This window comes from Anneissia japonica, unplaced genomic scaffold (genome assembly GCF_011630105.1).
Source record: "Anneissia japonica isolate Jap-2015-1 unplaced genomic scaffold, ASM1163010v1 scaffold522_len1101056_cov227, whole genome shotgun sequence".
Taxonomy (NCBI): Eukaryota; Metazoa; Echinodermata; class Crinoidea; order Comatulida; family Comatulidae; genus Anneissia; species Anneissia japonica.
Window position 1 is genome coordinate 433,016 of NW_022756123.1, and position 20,329 is coordinate 453,344.

At 34.5% G+C, this 20,329-nt stretch overlaps 1 protein-coding gene across 3 annotated transcripts; it reads left to right on the forward strand.

Moving 5' to 3' along the window:
* The first annotated feature begins 10 nt into the window (after positions 1-10).
* LOC117124044 (AN1-type zinc finger protein 1-like) lies at positions 11-19,389 on the forward strand. Of its 3 annotated transcripts, XM_033270167.1 has the most exons (9): positions 11-198; positions 1,510-1,552; positions 1,897-1,936; positions 2,392-2,528; positions 3,206-3,297; positions 4,096-4,220; positions 4,729-4,890; positions 5,025-5,219; positions 19,188-19,389. In XM_033270167.1, exons 1-8 carry the CDS (start codon positions 144-146, stop codon positions 5,190-5,192), a joined length of 822 nt encoding a protein of 273 aa, XP_033126058.1. In that variant the 5' UTR covers positions 11-143; the 3' UTR covers positions 5,193-5,219; positions 19,188-19,389. The 3 variants fall into 3 exon arrangements, with proteins under 3 accessions (XP_033126058.1, XP_033126057.1, XP_033126059.1); XM_033270166.1 differs by lacking the exon at positions 19,188-19,389 and having other exon boundaries at positions 5,025-7,463; XM_033270168.1 differs by lacking the exons at positions 2,392-2,528; positions 19,188-19,389 and having other exon boundaries at positions 5,025-7,463.
* Positions 19,390-20,329: the final 940 nt, after the last annotated feature.

Genomic DNA, 20,329 nt, shown 5'->3' on the forward strand with positions numbered 1-20,329 from the left:
AAAAGTCAAGTCATTTTGCAGGGTAAATCAGATCTACCACAATGGTTCTCAGGGCATTCCTATTGGTTCTTCAAACACTTTAGCATTGTAGTGGTTACCATTTAATAGTCACGCATGGGCAGACAGACGAGGGGAGAAGCGCGATGGCCGAATTACACATCGGAAAACACTGTGACTTTCCAAATTGCAATCAGCTTGGTTAGTTATTTTGTAGTTTCAGAATCAATATAGCCTATTGAAATTGAAGTCAATGATATATTTGTTGGCGCTATAGAAAAGAAAGAACCACCATTTACATTATATGTTTTAATTTAAGATTCTAGGACAGGCCTAGGCTAGGCCCTAGCCTACTTCTAGGCCTAGGCTAGCTAGCTTGGGTCGCGGGGTCTACCTATACGCCTAGCCTACGCTAGGCCCTAGGCCTAGTTTAGGATGCAAGCGGCGTTTACTGATTTGAGAAGGCCAGCCAGTCGGGACATAACGACCGCGATGATACTCTTTTCTACTCAGTAACGCAGTAGGCCTAGCCTATGGTAGGATAACGAAGAAGGCCTCTTTCTTGGGTATTACTTTACTTACTTACTTACTTACTTTACTTTGGTTTATTTATAAAATATGAGCATGGTGACTCCGAAAAATGACAGGCAAGAGGCCATAGTTGATTCTACGTTTCATTCTTTATTGGAACAATTGTCAATTGTACTTTGGTTTTCTTTGATGCCTAGTGGCTGGAAGCGTTGCATATATATTTGCCCCTCATTACATCCACTGGAACTTTTATTATAGTGGGTCATACTTCAAGGGATGGTTTGCCCAGGATTTCTCCAAAGCTGCTTTGTTACTACTGGTTTACTGTGGTAGCCTCAACAGCACGTGCAGGCAGTGAGTTCCAATTATTAATGGCTCTTTCTTATTGAGAAGGTATTCTGCCTGATCCTACTCCAGTAACTTTGCTTTTTAATCTTAAACTTATGTCTATGTCCTCTAGTTAGTGTCCCCTGAACCATTTTGAAAAAAAAGTGTCATCAGCAAGATTATCCAATTTTTTAACAATTTTAAATATTATTTATTCTTTAAGGAGGATGATGTTTGATGGTGTTCACTATGCTAATATTTTTGTACAAATTTTGGAATATTTTGTCAAATGTTGAATACTATGTGACTAGGCCCTACTGTAGGCCTAGAGAGGCTAGGCTGCGCAGGTTTTTGCAACAGGTGCTAGTTGGCAGATGAATTCCTAAGTCTCTTATGTATACATGTAGGCCTAGTTAATTCCCCTATTTCTTTAAAATTTTGAATGTTGTGTGTCGTATACTAATAGTATTTATGATCTTTGTCAGTAATAACAAATATCTTGTTTGGATATATAAAGTTTTTTTTTCAGTTTTGAATTCTGACCAGCAGTGTTTCAAAATTGTGCAATAATTGGTTGAAAACTGAATTTTGGTATACAGTACTACATTTTAATTAATCATTTCTTTCATACCCATTATTTTCTTGACATTTCAGATTTTCTTCCATTTTACTGTGACAATTGTTCCCGCACATTTTGGTAAGTTCCTATTGAACATGGAATCCAGACTAATAGAGTAGGGCCTGTGTATTGAATACATTTCCCCATCCAGAAATTTGAATAAGGACCTGATTTTCTTGCAAGTTGTAAAAAACTATACTTTAGACCTGTCAGAAAAATACACTGTACCACCAAAGTATTCCACTGTGGTTATATTTCTGTTCCTATTTCCCCGGCTGTTTTCCCTCAGCCTTTTTACTTAGTTCTCTTTTAAACATTTTTTTTAACTTAGCCCTTTGAATGAGCATTACAGTGCTTTATTTCATTGAGACAATTTTATGTAATTATTTTTTATACTTTTATGTCAACTTTTTATTTTTTAGTAAGGAACATAGAAGCAAAGGATCCCATGAGTGTGTCCAGGTAAGTTGGTATCCATTGTCTAATAATGTTGATGCGGTGACAGCTGTTAATTCTTCATTTCATGTATTTATTCCCCAGGATGCATGAAAATATGTAGGCCTAGTTTACAATACACAAATACACTGACACAATTTCAAAGATAGCCTACTAATAGTGTTTGTATACAGCAAATGATGCCAAAATTTTAAACTGAATCACTGTCTAATTGCTCCCTGTGACCTGTTAAAAGTGCAGAAATATGTTTTCATAAGAAGTGTTGAAACTGTTGGCCCTGTGTATATTGATGCTCTTTCATGCTAACAACCTTTTTATAATAGTAATGTACTGACAAGCATGCATTACTGCACATTGTCATGTGACCCCAGTGAAATGAAAAGTACAGGCATGAGACTGAATAATCTATCTCAGTGTAAATCAAACTGTCTCATAAATAATATTTTATAATTTAAAATTAGAATACAAAAGTAGGTGGAACAGTAACTGGTCCGTCATCAGCCTCATTTTCTTTATATTCGTGTGAACAAGATGATTGTAAGAATAAGGAACTCACTCCTGTCATCTGTGAACAATGTAGAAAGAACTTTTGCCTTAGGTAAGAACATTAAAACAGCCAAATGTCATCATCATTCTTAAATTATTTGTAATTTTGTTTACCCTGAATACAAATTGATGTGTTTGGAGGAGCTATAAGCAACATATTTTACATATAAAATCGCATGAAAGTTATTCTCTAACTCTGTCATTAATAATAAAAGAGTGTTTTTTTTTTTTGTTTTTTTTCGCGCACAACCCATACATTCAATGCCAGAGCATCCTACCAGGTACCCATTTATACTCTTGGGTGGAGAGAGGCAAATGTAAGTAAAATGCCTTGCCCAAGGACACAAGTGATGCGACAAGCGTCGGTCTCAAACTCCCGATCTCACAATCAAAAGTCCAACACCTTAGACGCTGCACCTCACGCTCCTTTCAAAGTTACCTTTCAAAGGTATTGTTTAGTTTCTGGAAGCTTTCGATGTCATCTTGTCATCTTGTTTGAATCTGGCTGTTTATTTTATATATATTTTTATATTCAAACCATGTTTACAGGGGATATGTAGCAAACCTAAATAGTATTAAACATCTAAGAGAGCAAGACAAGCCTTGGAAAGTTAATTTTGCCCACATTGCATGCAGTAAACAATTCTTAACACAATGTGCTTTGATTTTGAATGGCGCACTCCCTTCATTACAACTTATTATTAATAATGATTTTTATTTTCTATCAAGTCATCGTCATCAACAAGATCATGGCTGTGAAAAGCTAGTAGAGAAGCCAGATGCAATGCAAAAGACAGCTCAACTCATCCAACAAATTGCAGGTAAATGATAGCATGGCCTTTATTTGTTTCTTTTTAATCATCTTTAATAAGAGTAAAATCCAAAACGCATAAAGAAAACACTTCTTTCCAGTGAGTCCCACAAGCAATAAACATTTTAAAATATATCACAAGACCAACATATAGTGATACACACAATGTGCTAGAAGATATTAACTGTCTTGTTAAAAGTGAATACTTGATGACTGGATTGGATTGGATTTATTTGGTGTAAACACCAAGGATAACCCACGAAAGTCTGGAAGAAGACTTATTTGCAGTGGGGTCCTTCTGGTGGTGATTGGGCAGTACATCCGGAGACAATCCATAACTCTTTTCTGAAGAGTGTACTGCGTTCTTTAACATGCACATGGGCCATTAATGCACACAGGAGTAATGGCTTAAAAGTCTCACCTGAAAGACGGTGCACTATTGTAACTTGTACTTCAGCCCTCCAGCTGAAACGTAAGGAGAGGCAGCAATGAGAATTGAACCGGGGACCTAGAAATCTCCACGGTTCAGCGCACACACAGTGGTTACCACCAGATTAGTCGACTGAGCTATAAATAATCCACAGCAATGCTATTCAAGGCAATCCTATTGGTTCTTTGAAAACCCTTTGGTATTTCAGGGATTTCCAATGAATGCTTAATTTCCTTCTCATGTTTTTTCATGTAATTGAAAAGTTTGATTGCTGAGGATGGTAAATAAAGGTGTACCACAATTCTACCCAGGACATTACTTTTGTTAGCAACCAAATTTTATTTATAAAACAGATTCTTTAAAACTCTTTATTAACAGAATCAAGAGAGTCTAAACCATCAAAACCAAGGAAAAAGATTAGTACCAAAGCACAGAAGACAGCTGCTAAGGTTGCCCTGATGAAGATGAAGATGCATGCAGTAGGGGAGACAGCTGTGCCACAGGTAAGACCTGCTACCACGATTCAAACTAGTCCAGTGCTGTCAGAAAATTTAATAGGAATGATGTTTTCCCTACCTGACCTGTTACCATACTGAATGCTCAACACCAGGCTAGTTATCTGGAGGGTCGTGCGGTAAATTCCCACCTGAATCACTTGCAAGATTTTGGGAACATACTGTCTTTTCACACTGGTATATAGTAATGTATAAAAAGCTAATGGAAAATCAATCCTAATAAATTGGATTTCACCATTATTTTGATGCACTATCTTTGTCATCATCACTATTATCATTGTCAATATCATAGATTTCATCATCGTAGCCATCACCTACATCATTTTATTGTTATCATAATTTTTGTTATTATTATTAGCCAAAAATGAGTTGCATCTTTCATAAAATGTATTCATTTAATCATTTTTGAATATGAAAGATTTTTCCTTGCTTTGCAGCCCATAGTTAAAATTCTAATCTTGATAGCATGTGTATGTTATTTCATTCTGTTTTCTAGTGTGAACGTTTGTATTTCCAAGTGTATCTACCTGAAGAATATAGAGCTAAGGAGAAGAGTAAGGCTATGTATTTCTCAAAAGAATGGAGCGTTGGACGGCTTGTTGACAAGGTTGCGTCCACTGTGGGTTTAAAAAATGACAACAACCTGGCAACAAGCAAGGTAGGCCTATAGAATTATATTCACTGGCAGTAAATGGATAATTTACAATATTAAGTATCATATAAGATTATTAAATATCATATTGCTACCTCACAAGATGGAACATGAAGAAAATTCTTTGTTTTTGTATACAGAAACTTAGACTCTTCCATCCAGTTGTTGGTGTAGTATACCCAATGGATCAGAAATTGTATGAACTGCTGGATGGAGAACAGTGTTTGTTCAGTGGTGGAGATGTAATCATAGAATATGTTGAAAATGACTGTACCCAGCTAGAAGATGTAGACATCTATAAACTTTGATCCTGACAGACCGTGATGCAGTTGAACGTAAGCAGAATGAGATTTATTTTGGTTTTTAATTGCAGAAGTGTATTTCTTTCTGATTAATTTTTAAAAACTTTTTGTATTTTTTACAAAAAAAATGTTTCTAAAAAAGGTGTTCCTTATAGAATAAGCTTTCACTTGATGTATAATTCATATTTTTAGGATTTTGTTTTCTAAGTGAAAAGCATGTGTAGATAAGAGAGTACTAATAAAAAATAATAATAGCAAAATGCCTATAGGGAATAGGCATAACCTAGGCCTAAATCGTTGGCCAAAAAATCCTGAAAAAAGAACAATTAGCCAAATAAAATAATAACAAAATAATAAAAACACTCACAATAGACATCGTTATATAAATCATTTGCCCAAACATGCATAATTATAAGCACAATCTTTCCATTCCACTCCATTGACTATACCGTAGCCTCTCTAGGCCTAGGCCCTTAATCATCAACATCACCGCCGTCATCACTGCTTATCGCCTGCCAGTCATCACAGCTGATAGGCATGCCAAACTATTACTATTACTGCAAAATTTGTCTTCATTGCTGTAAAAATCTAAATATAACTTGATCGCTCTCTTGTATAATAAACATCCTGTGCAGCCATTCCAATGAAATTTTAAGATATATAAGTTTTCAAATTAAGATTTCAAATATTTTTTACAAGGCACGATGTCAGTTTTAAAAAAAATACAGAAATAAACAAGCTTGACGCATGTGTGCAAAAGATTTTGAAAGTTTAGAGCCAAAATATACACAGAACAGCAATTTATAAACAGCCTATTTTTTGTTAATAAATTTCAACTGCGGTCGAAGTTGGGTAGCCTCAACTTCAAATCCATTTCAACTGCAGTCGAAGTTGGGATCAAGAGGGTTAAAAGGGTTGTTTACATTAAATAAAATTAAAAATCTTTCACTACTATTATGATTTTAAAAATCTGTAGTAATCTTTAAATGAAAATATAATGAAGAGTTGATATAGAAATTCATGTGAGCCCTCTATAGGCTAATCTCAAATACCAGAAATTTTCTTAAACTTAAAATTCTTTGTTAGAATGCTAAAACCTCAACATTGCAATACAAATGCTACATTACAATCACATTGCCACTCTAGGTCCTACTTATAAAAATTCTTTACATAGTTAAAATAGTCAACCTGGATATATTATAATAAAATACTGAAAACCAGTTTTAAAATCAAGCATATGTAATATGTAAAATTTAATAAATACTGTTGGTTGAAATGGTAGATTATATTGCTTTAAAAGAAGAAAAAACATATTTATTGTTTACAAGAATTATGATTAAAATATGAATTGAATTAGGAACGAACAATTTATGGAAGCGTGACATTTTTGACCCACTTTCTGAGCTATCACAGATTGTTTTTTATTCTGTAAATGCCAAGTCACTTATGGTTTGATGAGAGATAGATAAAATTTTATTAATAAAAGAAAAATATATCATAAATTATATTATTATCTGTTAGTGGTGTTTTTTTAATCGGTGGTTGTATACTGAATATAATATTTTACTTCAAAATTTGACTTAAGCAATTTATATGTACTTTATTCAAATGCTGACGTCGCTGCCTTGAGAAATGAAAACCTGTCAAGGGTCTCACACTGGTTTACTTGAGATTTCTTCTAGATTCGCCTGAGATTGGGCATTTTTCGAAAATTAGGTGCGAGGTCACAATCCTTATAGAAAATACAGTCAAGCGTCGATATAACATACACACTTTACGTTGAATACATTGATACAAAGTACCACAGGTGGTGTCGAACACTGACGATCGCTACGGAATCGCTAGCGCCGATAGTCGTGTTTGTACATGTTGTATGCTTGTTGTGAGAAAATATTACATTAAAAAAATATAATTTGAAAAAATTCTGGAATGTGTGAGAATATACAGGCCTCGTGTGAGGTTGAAGTTAAATGTGTGAGACTCCTGCGAGATGCGCAGGACTTGACAGGTCTGGATCTGTCTTGACTTGAAGGTAGGGGTGTGATAGAGTGGGGGGGCTAGCATGTATTTTTTTGCACAACAATTAATCAGTCAGAGGGTACTTTGTTTAGTCAAGGGCCACAAACTTTTTTTTCTATGGTCGGAGAGGTGTTTAGTTATAGGTGAGTTCTGTCAAAAACAAATGGAGACTCGTGTATATACTGTATAAAGTATTGATTTTGGCAGTAAGATCTCTCTTTAAAAGAATGTCGGTATCATTGAATATATAAATAAATGTGTTAAAATACTAAATTGCTGTGGTTATATAGACAAGAGCTCCACTGTGCCAGAGTTGACTTGACTAGCGCAAACTATAGTGGTAATACACATATTCTACAGTAAACTTTCATTTACCTATTCAAATTTAATTTCCTCTATTCTGTATGCTGTGTAGTTTCCTTTTAGCTGGAGTATTATATGTGCTATTTAAACCATTAACTACACTATACAGTATTTCAGCAGCCATCTTGTGTTGCAAGCCTCGGGCTTCAAGATCGAATGCATTTGAGTGCACTCAGTTTATATTCTTATGGTTCTGCCATAATAATCCATTTTCATAAATCTATATTTATTTCATGATATTATGACACCCTCAAGATTAGCCTGTTTCTAGAGTACATTTATGACACAATACACAGAACAATATTATACATAATCAGATTGCATGCAGCTGTATATTTGATGTTCAATATTCATTTATTTTATTATTAAACAAACTGTAACACTTGAGGTAGGTAGCCAATGACAGAACAGCTTATCCACAATACTTGACAAATGTAAAGCCTTGGTATTTACAGATAAAACGTATCAATTTAATATAAAAGATATTGTTTTGAAATAACATTGTTAGTTTATCCATACTAGTAGTTTAATAATAATTTGTTGTGAAATCTGAAAAATCCTTTAAAGTTTGTTAAAAAAATAAAAGCACATTTAAATTGATACAGAGTTACCAATTTTCGTTTAATAATACTGTACTGTAGTTTGTTGTGAAATCTGAAAAATCCTTTAAAAAGTTTGTTAAAAATATAAAAGCACATTTAAAATTATTCAGAGTTACCAATTTTCAATTATCATTAATCAATTTCTAAATATCAGTAAATTGATTAAATTTAAATAATGTAAAGGTCATCAATCCAAAGGCTAATTGTACGCATTTAAAACTTTGTTTGTTGGTGAAGAAAGTATCTGTGACTTAATGACCAGGCAGACAGACTTTTTATAATAATCTGTCATTTTCCCACAAAACCTCTCTCAGAGTATCACACAAAAATGTATGGAAATCATTGATTTAAGGAAGTACTTACAGTAACTCTATTACTGTTATTGAGTTCATATACTGCTTGACAATTGGCCTGGAAGGGAATGGTTTTATGAAGTCAGTACTGAATAGAGCATGTTCTATTGATTACTTCTATGTTTTTGTTTTAATAATGAAACTGAATCAGGTTGCCATTTGGGGCTGCAAGTGAAATCAAATTATGAATCATTAATTTTCACTGATTTAATTATAGTACCTGGAAGGAACATCTTGGGAGCTTATTTCTATATTTTTATTTAAAACTCTATGTTCTCCGCTACTGCTGTATTGAGAAATAGGCTACAGCAACAAAATACATACAATGTTGGTTTTGGTTTGGGTGGGCTGTACCCCGGGGTGAAATATTACTTATAGTGGAGGGCATTTAGCGCTTTGTAACCGCAAGGAAACGTGCTATAGAAGTAACAAGTAATAATAATGATATCTTGAATTTCTATGGTGCTATTTCCAAACAAGATCAAAGGCACAACGAATGTGAATAGCCACCGAAAAAAAAAGAAAGGTCTTTCTGTGCAAAGATTACAAAGAGTTAGAAGAAGTTATTGGAAGCTGGTTCCAAGTGAAAGAGCATTGACTGTAGGTTTTGATACACTTGATGTTTTGTAGTCGGTATGATTACCATAGGCTTCGTCTGAGTTCTTTTGAAGGCAACTACCGAGCTAACATCACTGCTCCAATATAATGATACTATAGAATGCAATACATATGTGCAATACATTTTCCATGTGCATAGCTGTGATTCTATTAAAACAGTCTCTGTCCTTTAAAATGGAAAGTTAAGTTTCCATATCAGACATTTAAGCATGTCAGTACCAATGAACAAGCATTTAGTAATATTATATTATGCATCAAGCAAGAATAAACCTCTGTGCTTCTTAATTTGTCCTTGAGTTATAGCCTGCAAGTCTCTACTTGTTACCACTGCGAAATGAATCATTAAATGAAATGAAAATTGTATGGAGATTATCATGGTCATCATATCTGAGATATGATGATTGTCATTCATTTAATGGCCTGAAATAGTATTCATGAATATGAAATTGACTGTGTTGAATGATGGAGTTAATTTTGCTAAGTAATTGATATTAGGGAGCTTTCGATTGCACGACAACGGTAGAACGTACCACAAATCAAAAGCTCTCTATTACACTAATAATGTCTATACATTTTTTAGCACTCACTCAAAAATATACTGGTAGAGATTTAAAATTACATTTTGTTTCTATCAATACTCCAATATTCCATTCCTTGAAAAAGATAACTGGGATATCAGTTGCGGATCACAATTCTAATAACATGAAAGCGTGTGGCGCTGTGGTCAGCTGCGGGCCTTCAATCAGAAGGAGGTCTAGTCTGCTGCTGGTCACTATGCCTATGTACTTGGGTTCAGACACTTAATCTACATTTGTTTCTGTGCATACATAAATATATGGGTACCTGATAGGAGGTGAATAACTTGGATTGAAATTAAATTCATTAGAGCTGAAAACTTTTTAAAACAAAAATTTCAATTGTAAATTTTGCTTTTGAACAAATTAACAATTATTTGATGATTATTATTGATAAATGACAGATGCCTCACATTGATCCAGGGGAGAGAGTTTTGTACTTTTGGCGATGTGTGTCGACAGTTGTTTGTTGTCGTACCAAGTATGTATCCTGGGGCAATGTCTGAGTCAGTGGGTGACTAGCTGTTGTATTGTGTGACATCTATTTATGCACTTTCATTCGCTAGATCCTTTTTGGTTTTGAACCAGATATTTTTGTTGATAACATTATTATAATACTATTAGTATTATTTAATTATTTTTAAAACTACGAGTTTGTCTGGTAATTGTGATATTGTTGAGTACACACTGTAGTGGTTGGAGGTAATAAAAATATTAATAGATAAAATTTGATGTACTCTACTAATGAGTTGAGTGTAGGCATTTTCTAAAGTCTACATCTTGTTGCATCATTTAATCAAAATAACACATTTTGATTATATTTTATATAAATATCAGGATACTCTAGGTAGGTTTGAATGCAAGTGCAGAGGTTACATGTTCTACAACATTATGGATTATTCAATAAGGACCTAAGTATGTTCTCCATATGTGTTTGATCTGTCGACCGGGTTAATAAGGGCTTTGACATAATGCATTATGTAAGAAATATGCATTATTTTATTACGAGGTATATAAACTATGAAAATACTTAAAAATTAAGTTCAATATTAATTATTTCTTATTCCACCTAATAGAAATAATAAATACCTAATAGACTTTAATTGGTAATGTATGAACAAAAAATTTGGAAAATGTAAGGGGTCATCCATAATTATCAACATTTTCAAAAGAGTACAAACATACGCTTTAGGGGGGAGGGGGTTGAAAGGTAGGCATAAGTACTCTTTTATGAAAAACATAAAATGTTGATCTCAAAATTACACAAATCAACATTTTATTGTGTACACTTTCAGGGGGAGGGAGGGGGTAACAGAAAAGAGTAAGTTTTGTACTCTTTTGAAAATGTTGATAATTATGGATGACCGCTAATATAAGAATAACAAAAGGTAAGAATAACAATCGGTAAGGAATTTTTTTTTTTTAACCAAAAATGTGTTTACGCTTAAAAGTAGAAAATACACAAATAAGACAACAATTTTGGATTCGCATCGCATACCATGCAACAAAATAGGCTAGGCCTTGTTCGCCTAGCCTAGTCCCAGCCTTATTAGCTCATGAAAAAAACAAAATTGTTCCTTAATTGTAGTCGACCATGAATTCCGTAAAATTTGGGTCGATCAAGCGTGGCCAACATAATATTTTTTTTATTTGGCCTAAAGCAGAAAGTGCAGATGATGTATGATTCTGTCTGGTAGATAGGTATTTTTTCAAAAAATATAGTTTTCAGGATATTTTATGTTCTAATTTGTTAAAAAAGTGACTTAAGTACAAGATAAACTAACTGATAAAGATAAACTGAGGTATCAGTTATTTATTATTAAAGAACAACACAAAGCCATCTACAAGTGGTCAATCCCCTCTTATGAGATTTTAATGAATAAAGAGAATCTGCTTCAATTTGAGAAAACAGCAATCACACTCATCTAATTTGCTGTTAACCAGCCTCAGGGAGATTGCAGCTTTTGACAACAGCCACAAAAATTCACTCCATGTTGTCTCATCCTACCGGCTTGTTTTAAGCCAATTATTTGGAAAATTGCAAGGAAGCAATCTCATCCTATCATCTAATTGACATAGATTCATGTGCCAGTTTCAGCGAACAATCTGATTGACTTTTGCACTCTTCTTCCATGTCCTCAAAGAAATGGGAAGTTTATTGTACTCTAGGTAATTGTTGGATGCCTTGGTAGATAAGTTTGTGTCCAGGAGGCAGCTGTACGTGGAGAAACATGGAAGTGGATCTACGGCCTTGTGCCCACCTTCCAATTTTAATGTCTGGATTCAAGCTAGTCAAAATTCAAATGATTTTCCCCCATAAACAATCCTATGTTTTTATGCCCGCCTGTTAACTCATTTTCTCAAGTTCCTGATAAACACCTCGATCAACTGTTAAATGTCATTGATCCACACCATGTGTTTTTTCTTTATTTATTTTTTTTATAGTAATTTTTACTGTAATATAAATGTTTACCATGGTGTTCCATACTAATTTTACTTACTGTACATTATATTTTATTTTATGTCAAGAGGTTCCCACTTTTGTGTTGGGGCTTCAGCCCATGGCTTCCTCTTGGACAGTTTTGTCCAATTTTTAATAAATAAATGAAAATGAATAAATAAATGCGTCGATGTTGTGGATGTCCTTTTTTTTCTTTTAAGCATGGTCTTACTTTCCAATAGTGGTATTTTCATGGTGTTTTTTTCTTAGATTTGAATGCTGTTGAATAATGACATTAATGTATGTAATACTGTATGTATAATAATAATAATAATCAGTTTTTATATAGCGCAAATTACAAGTCTCTTGCGCTTTAGCTCTTATTTACAGAGGTGACTTTTGAGACATGATTTTACGCTGTATGTATGTCGCTTGCTGAAAGGACATGATGAAATTTGCAAAACCTCAATCTTCAAATCAAGTTGCTCATCTAAAAATCTATCATATACTGTACTGTATCTATTTGTCAGCTAAAAGGTAATAAAAAATACTTAAACAATTTAAATACTAACTGAATTTGATTGCTTAAATGCATTAGCCCAACATAGTAAAAGAAAACAATGTTTCAACTTCAATCTGAATTTCATGTGAAATATAAAAGGAATTTAAAAACTACTTGTAAACATATTGTAGAATGTTTGTTTACTGTGTCACTTGATCTACTTTTATTATTATAGCAACTGGCTAAATTCTATAATCAGAATTCTATTATTGATATCCTCTTACATGTAACTTGACTTCATTGTCATGGCAACTGAAAATAGGAAAGCTGTGTCTTTGTCCAATAATTAAAGCTGCAAACTCAATTGGATGAAGAAAGCTGCGAACAGTCCTTTGTGGTGTCATTCAGGATTAGGTCAACCTAGTCAACAATCACTGGCGCTGCTCAAAGTTATTGAGAAATGATGATAAATTTAGAGGGGAAATTTTGTGTGAGTTCCTACTGTTTTGATTAAAACTATCATTTAATTCTGAAATTGAAATAGTGGGCCTGTTTCCCGCTGTTTTAAAGAGTGGATCCTCTTCTTTATAGATGTAGGCAACATGTTGCTGTTTTACTGCCTATTAAATTTAATGCAGAGGATGTTTAAATTTATTTCTATCAGTAGTGTAATTAGATGGGCTCACAAAAAAGCTGGCAAATTAAGCATTTTTATAATATAATAATAGCAAGACAGATCTAAATGGCTTATTACTAACCTATTGTACAGGACTTTGCAATAGTTTGGTGAAATGCTTCATATCTGATCTAAACTCATGATGTTGAAATTTTACTGGTATGCGTTTAAACTGAGATTGAAGGCAGGATTGAATAATAATAATAAATAAAGTAAAATAAATTTTCCTTTTTTGTCTCCAAATCCAATTGGAATTGGAAATTTAGGCTGAGCCCCTGGGCACCCACAGCAGCCGCAGTGCAGTGCCAGTACCAACATACAACGGATACATATTGTCCCTTATCCCACCGAACTCTCATGCAAGGGTTACTCGAGGAGCAGGATTGGATTGGATTTATTCTGTGTAAACACCAAGGATAGCCCACGAAAGTCTAGAAGAAGACTTATTTCCAGTGGGGTCCTTCTGGTGGTGATTGGACAGTACACCGGGAGGCAATCCCCTACTCTTTTCAGAAGCGTGTACTGCGTTCTTTAACGTGCACATGGGCCATAAATGCACCAGGGACCAAAGGCTTAAACGTCTCATCAGAAAGACGGTGCGCTATTGTAACTTGTATTTCAGCCCTCTTGCTGAAACACAAGGAGAGGCAGAGATAGGAATTGAACCGGGGAACTAGAGATCTCCACGGTTCATCGCGCACACACAGTGGCTACCACCAGATTATCCGACTGAGCTAAGCTGCTCTCTATGAACGATCAGACTCCCAATTAAAACCCGGTGCTGGCTGGGTTAGAACCAGGGTCTACAGCGCAAGAAGCCTGAACATTACCTCTCAGCCAAACACTCCGCTCATAATATATTGAATGCCAAGCTCTTTCAGGCATCAGTTCATATATTAAATGTGATTTTTTCTATGACTGAATCATGGGAAGCAACTAGCTAAACAGTCTCAATCAATATTGGAGTATTTTATGCCCTTCTGCAAATGTAGAGTGATCAAATTTAATTATTGAAGTTAATTGAGTTATACAGAAATGTCATTTGAAATTGAGATGGGCAGTAATGCTACTGGCTTCTGAGATTTCAATTTATGTCCAAATTGTTTATTATATAATGGAAATGAATACTATCTTATAAACAATTCAAGGTTATACACAGGCTGCTCACTGTGTGTATGAAAGCAGTGCACCTCCTGTTGACCACAACTTATTCTGCCAAAGAACGATTGTTTTTAATTTTTTGGGCATAATAATAATAATATGCTGAACTGAGCTTCAGAATTGCCTGGTTTTTCTAGTTTCCACCATCAGAGCTCCCCAAGCAGACCCAGCTGGTCTCCATTGGGAAAAGTATTATTATTATTTATTTATTATATAAAAAGACCAAATAGTCATCATCATCTATGAATTTTTAATTCCCTACTATCACTTTTTCTACACTGTCATCATCCCCATTGCCCACAGTGCCATATCTAGGGGGGCACTGTGGTACATGCCCAAAAAATCCCTCTGTCCCTTATGATGATGATGATCACCTTATTTTGTGAGCTAGCACTCCCCTTAATCGAGTCCCTATTTCACCTTTGCACCCCCATAACCCCCTGTTTTGAGACTAGTAGATACACCACTAATTGCCCGCTCGCTGTACTGCCCACCATCTACAAACTATCCATTCTTGACATGTCTCCACACTTCCAGTATATTCTTGTCTACTTTTTTGCCCTTAGTACTTAATCTCTTCCACTATCACCTATATCCACTTTCCCTATTCTCACTGTCCCTTTTAAATACCTTTCCTCTTTCTTTCACACCTCATTATTAATTTTTTTCAGTGGCCTTGGCAACGCATACTTGTTAAAGCAAAACAAGCTCAGTATTTGTCGTATTGATGATGTTTGAGAAGCAAATAACATCCTCCTTATCATATCACTAGCATATTGAAAATCGTTTTGTACAGTAAGATTCCCTTTTTCAAGAATACATAAATTCTTTCATAAAGATGACAGTTTGATTGATTATCCAATTTTTAACACCATCCATAAAGTATGATTAAATTTTTGACAGGTTGAAGCAGAAAAATTACTGTTGACCGTAAATCAGTTAAGTATTCCGTGAGCCATCAAGGATTTCCAAGAGTTAACAGTTAAAGCAAATTTGTATAAATTCACAGAATTGCATATTCAGACACTCCCCCCTCCCACCCAAAAAGAAAAAAAAATGCCAAAAAGTTTAGGTGGGTACAGTTTTGGTTTTACCTTTTTTTATATGTGGAAGTTGCATATGGTTGTCACAGAAGACAAGTGGCGTATCTGAGTCACCCCCAAAAAATCATGGTCAAGTAGGTAAAAATCACCTCATTTTGTGAATTAGCGCATCTCAACTGATCATCGAGGCCCCCCCCCCCAATTCACCTTCTCTCCCCCTCATCAGCACCCCTATTTCAAGACTTCTAGATACTCCACTGCAGAAGACTTGATACTGCGGACCGTGTTAGTGGGAAGCAACGGGCTATTTTATGAGAATATATAATAGAACGCGAATCAAAAAATGTTAGATACCTGAGATAAGTGTGTTGATAATGTGCTCAATTTCGGTCTTTAAACACCTGCTATTTTGAAAACAAGATGTAATACCTGTCACAACATTACTTCTCATTTCAAAGAACTTAATCAATTTATCTTGTTTTCGTCTTTCCTTGTTAACAATGGTTCACTAATGTTGATTGTATAATCCCTGCCACCAACCAACAAACACTTAACAAGTTGTTAATGTCAAAAGCTGCCTAATCAAGAAACGAAAAATTTTCATTAATGCAGTTTAAGGAAATGAATTTTCAATTCAACCGTGCTTCCATTACCTGAAAAAAACTATTAGACTCTTAAACATGCTATTTATTTCTTTTTTATTGGATACTATTTGTAGTAGTTGTAATGAATATTGATTACTAAATCAACGATAATAGACAAGGAAAGCTTTGAAGGTTATATTTTTAGACATTCTTGTTCGATTTGTCAGTGCGTTGGTTATTGAATGATCTGAAATCTTCTATTAATGATTTGTTGGTCATGGCAAACAGCCCTTTTCAGTTCTAGACACAGGTTCAAGACTTGGCTAGCAATGTAATGTGAGTTTTTAATTTGGCTGTGGAGGGCCATGTTTGTATCCGTATGTATTCGTAACATGTTGGTTGTAGTTCGGGATCCGCCACCCTGCAGCTTGCACGTTTCCCCCAATTTTTATATTCAGTTCAGTTTTGTTCTTCCATTGATGCCAGTCACATCCCAGAGGCAGTCTTGAAGTATCCAAATATATGCTGGGTCTGACTTGTTAAAGGAACTCATTGACTGGGTTAGCTTCTTAGCTTGCTTGCTTCAAAATGTTAACTGTTTTATTGCAATTTTAATGGATTTTGGATACATACAATGAAAACATGAAAGAATTTGATTAATATATGTTTATACCCAAACTTGCAATCTGACTGTCAGAAAGGGATTAAGCTTTCAAGCTGCCATTCACTTGTTGAAAAACATGCCAATGTTGATCTACACTAATTCTTGATTTTTTAAAACTCTAATTTCCACGTCCTTCAGAGAGAAAATTAATCCATTGGTTCTGTGTGTCATCATAGTCCTGTCCAAGAAAGAGATGAAAAAAAAAAAGAAATATTCTGGGTGCATTGACCAATATATTTCCTGTCTCACTTGTGTGAAGATTATCTGTATAGTGACAAGGATTTTTACACGCGTTTCAAAGAGTGATATATTTGCTATTGGCAATCCTTGGTCGACGTTCCTAAATGATATGAATCAATTAAAATCAATAACGGACTGTACATCTATCACTTGAACAAGGTGGACTGGCATTAAATGGACAGATCTTAAGCTGACAAACTCGATAGACTTTGTGCTTGACCACACTTGGTCTGATAGTATTGCAACATAAGTTCTGTGTATATATATATAAATTTTACTGATATATATTTTTTATATATTTTGCTTGTTTTATTTGTTTCCAAAATGTCTGATCACATCACATCAATCAAGTCTGGCTCTACTTCATCATAAAAATGTTAACCAAACAATTTTCAGTCTGACAAACAAAATAAATGATTTATAGTGTCTGCTTAATCCACTCAAAAAAAAATCATTTATATCTGATTAGTCCACTTGAGGTACAGTAACACTGACTTCCTTTATCATGCCTCCATGTTTTTTTGGATGAGTCTTCTTGGTATTAATTGGAATGTTGAGGAAGATGCAAGCAAGATCACCTCTCAGCAGGAATTGACACAGATATTGTTAAAAAAGAAAATTAAATTATGAATACTCTGTTGCCCCAGGGTTTATAAACTTCTAGAAACTGTATTGGGTCAGAGTTCTCATTTTGATACCCAGTTTTCAACAATTGTCTTGCATGCATTTTGAGGTTTTGGACACAACAAATAGACAGCATGGAAATTGAATTGAATTATCAAATGAGAAGTTGATCCAAAAATCATGCTTTTTCTGTGTTTCTGCAAGGTACAAAAATAGTAACTTGTACTTTGTGTCTGACAACAAGAAGTTAACAAATGTAGCTTCTTAAAAACATAACATACACTCTGTGTTGAGGTAAAAAATTATTTTTAATTAAATTGAATTGCTTTTATTTTATGTTCAGTCATCCCAAACAAAGCCAAGGGCCACTCAAGGTAAGGGGATAGGATAGTTAAAAAGAAAATGGCTGACACAGGATTTAATATATGCAAGATGAAAGGAAACTGGAAAACACTCAGTTGACTTTGTACATACAGCAAGTTATTAGCTTTAAATTAATTCAAATATTTCTTTAAATTCATTTACGAAAAGCATAAATGTTGTTTATATCCGTTGCATAGACCCTTAATCCGGGTTACCACTAGGCGAATTGAAAGCGTCGGTTTATCCGCATTCACATTCCTATCGGAGTTCTTGCGAAGTGAAAAAATGCGCAACCAATCAGAGCTCAGGAAGTGAACCGACGCTTCGATTCACGCGAATAAATTCGCCAAGTGGAAACCAGCTTTAGATTGGCTGCTAATCAATTTTAGGATTTTTTAAAGCTCTGTCCACACTATCAGATTTTATATGACAAGTGAATGTGATGTGCCCATGTGAATGTGATGTGCCCTTGTGAATGTGATGTGCCCATGTGAATGTGATGTGCCCATGTGAATGTGATGTGCTCATGTGAATGTGATGTGCCCTTGTGAATGTGATGTGCCCATGTGAATGTGATGTGCCCATGTGAATGTGATGTGCCCATGTGAATGTGATGTGCCCATGTGAATGTGATGTGCCCATGTGAATGTGATGTGCCCATGTAGGTGTAACATGACATCACCATGCCCATATATAGCACATCACACAAATGTGACACACAAAAATTGATAGTAGGGTATGGACATAGTTTTAGTGAAAAGTCTGTAAATTAGCTGAATTACTTAGCTGAGAAAAGGGTTTTTTTTATCTTTTTAAACGAGCTATTCAGTGTTACTCGATTTGTTGTTTTCCAACGTAAACGCTAGAGAAAAGAGAGAGGGGAAGAAAGGTGCTTATGACAGGTTGTCAGTTACAGGTTACCTTAATCACTCTGTCATTGTCAATACGCATTTCCTGACAGGGTTTTCTGTCATCAGTACGCATGTTTTGATCTACGATGATTAATTTTACCTAAAGCAAAGTAATTTTATGAATATTCAGAAATATTTTAATTCCATTTCCCATGTGGATTCTTTTAAGCATCTGTCACCCCTGATTTTAAACAGGGCCGTAGCCTGACCATTTTTGATAGACCACAAGTTAATTGGTTAGGTTTTAAATTTTTTTAAACTAGATTTGAACTCGTCACTTCGGAAGAGTTTGGTGATCCGCTTGTCTGGCAAAAGTGAAATATGGAAAAATACTGTAAGCAGGATTTTCAAACTGTGCAGGAAAATATCGAGTCTGCCGCCCTCTCTTCGGTCGTCAAAGATTTAATGGAAGAGTTGGGAGAGGTTAGAAAAACATTCATTTTGACCATGATGATGTCATCAAAATAAAAAAAATGAAGGGGCACTTCCGAAAGAGAATTGTCTCAGCTGTAACATACTCACAGGTGGGTGACGATCGATCAAGAATAAGCGAGATACGTACAAATAAGTATAAAAATGATGACGTCTTTAATAAAAATTCACTTTTAAAAAATTCTGATGGCAATATGATAACGTCATAATGTCCGATCAGCCATTTTGACCTATAAAATCATCTACAACTCATGCTTTCAGAATATGTAATAAAAATTGGGGGTCACCTTTCAACCTAAGGAGCTATATAAGCATATATAAATTTTGACGCACGCATACGCGCGAACGGAAAATTAAGGTACATGACAATCAACCTTGACCTGAAGTTTATGCCCACTGAATATGATTCAGAAATGACGAATGGTTAATATGATATGGAGTCATCAAATTTTTGATCAGGGTCAGAAAAAACACTTATTTTGACCATGATGACGTCATCAAAATGTAAAAAGAAGTCATTTGAAAGAAAATTATAACATACTCAAAGTTGGGAGACAATCGATCAAGGATAAGCGAGATACGCTCAAATGCGTATTTTCAAAAATGACTTCCTAGATAAAATTTTTTTGGAATTCAGATGGCAATATGATGGCGTCACAATGTCCGATCAGCCATTATGATCTATAAAATTGTATTTACAACTGAATGATTAAAATGTAAAATATTTAAGCTTTTATAATCAGTACATTCTTAAATGTCATGTAAATCTCATACGTCCAAAAAATTATGTTATATTCATGCACTGAAGTCGAAAGTTAACCTAATAATTTTGATTTTTGTTTTATGTTGTTTGTTGAATGGTCTTCAATGATATTACAGTCTATGACCACAACATAAGGAAGTCCTCTCTTTTGACTTTTAAACTTCTAAGCTTCTAAACTTTGCATAGCTCAATATACATGTATGTTTCCTT

Coding starts and splice junctions, on each gene's coding strand:
- LOC117124044 (XM_033270167.1), top strand. CDS start 144: ATGGCCGAATTACACATCGGAAAACACTGTGACTTTCCAAATTGCAAT. Junction 1,937..2,391: donor GATCCCATGAGTGTGTCCAG/GTAAGTTGGTAT, acceptor ATTTAAAATTAG/AATACAAAAGTAGGTGGAAC. Junction 3,298..4,095: donor ACTCATCCAACAAATTGCAG/GTAAATGATAGC, acceptor CTTTATTAACAG/AATCAAGAGAGTCTAAACCA.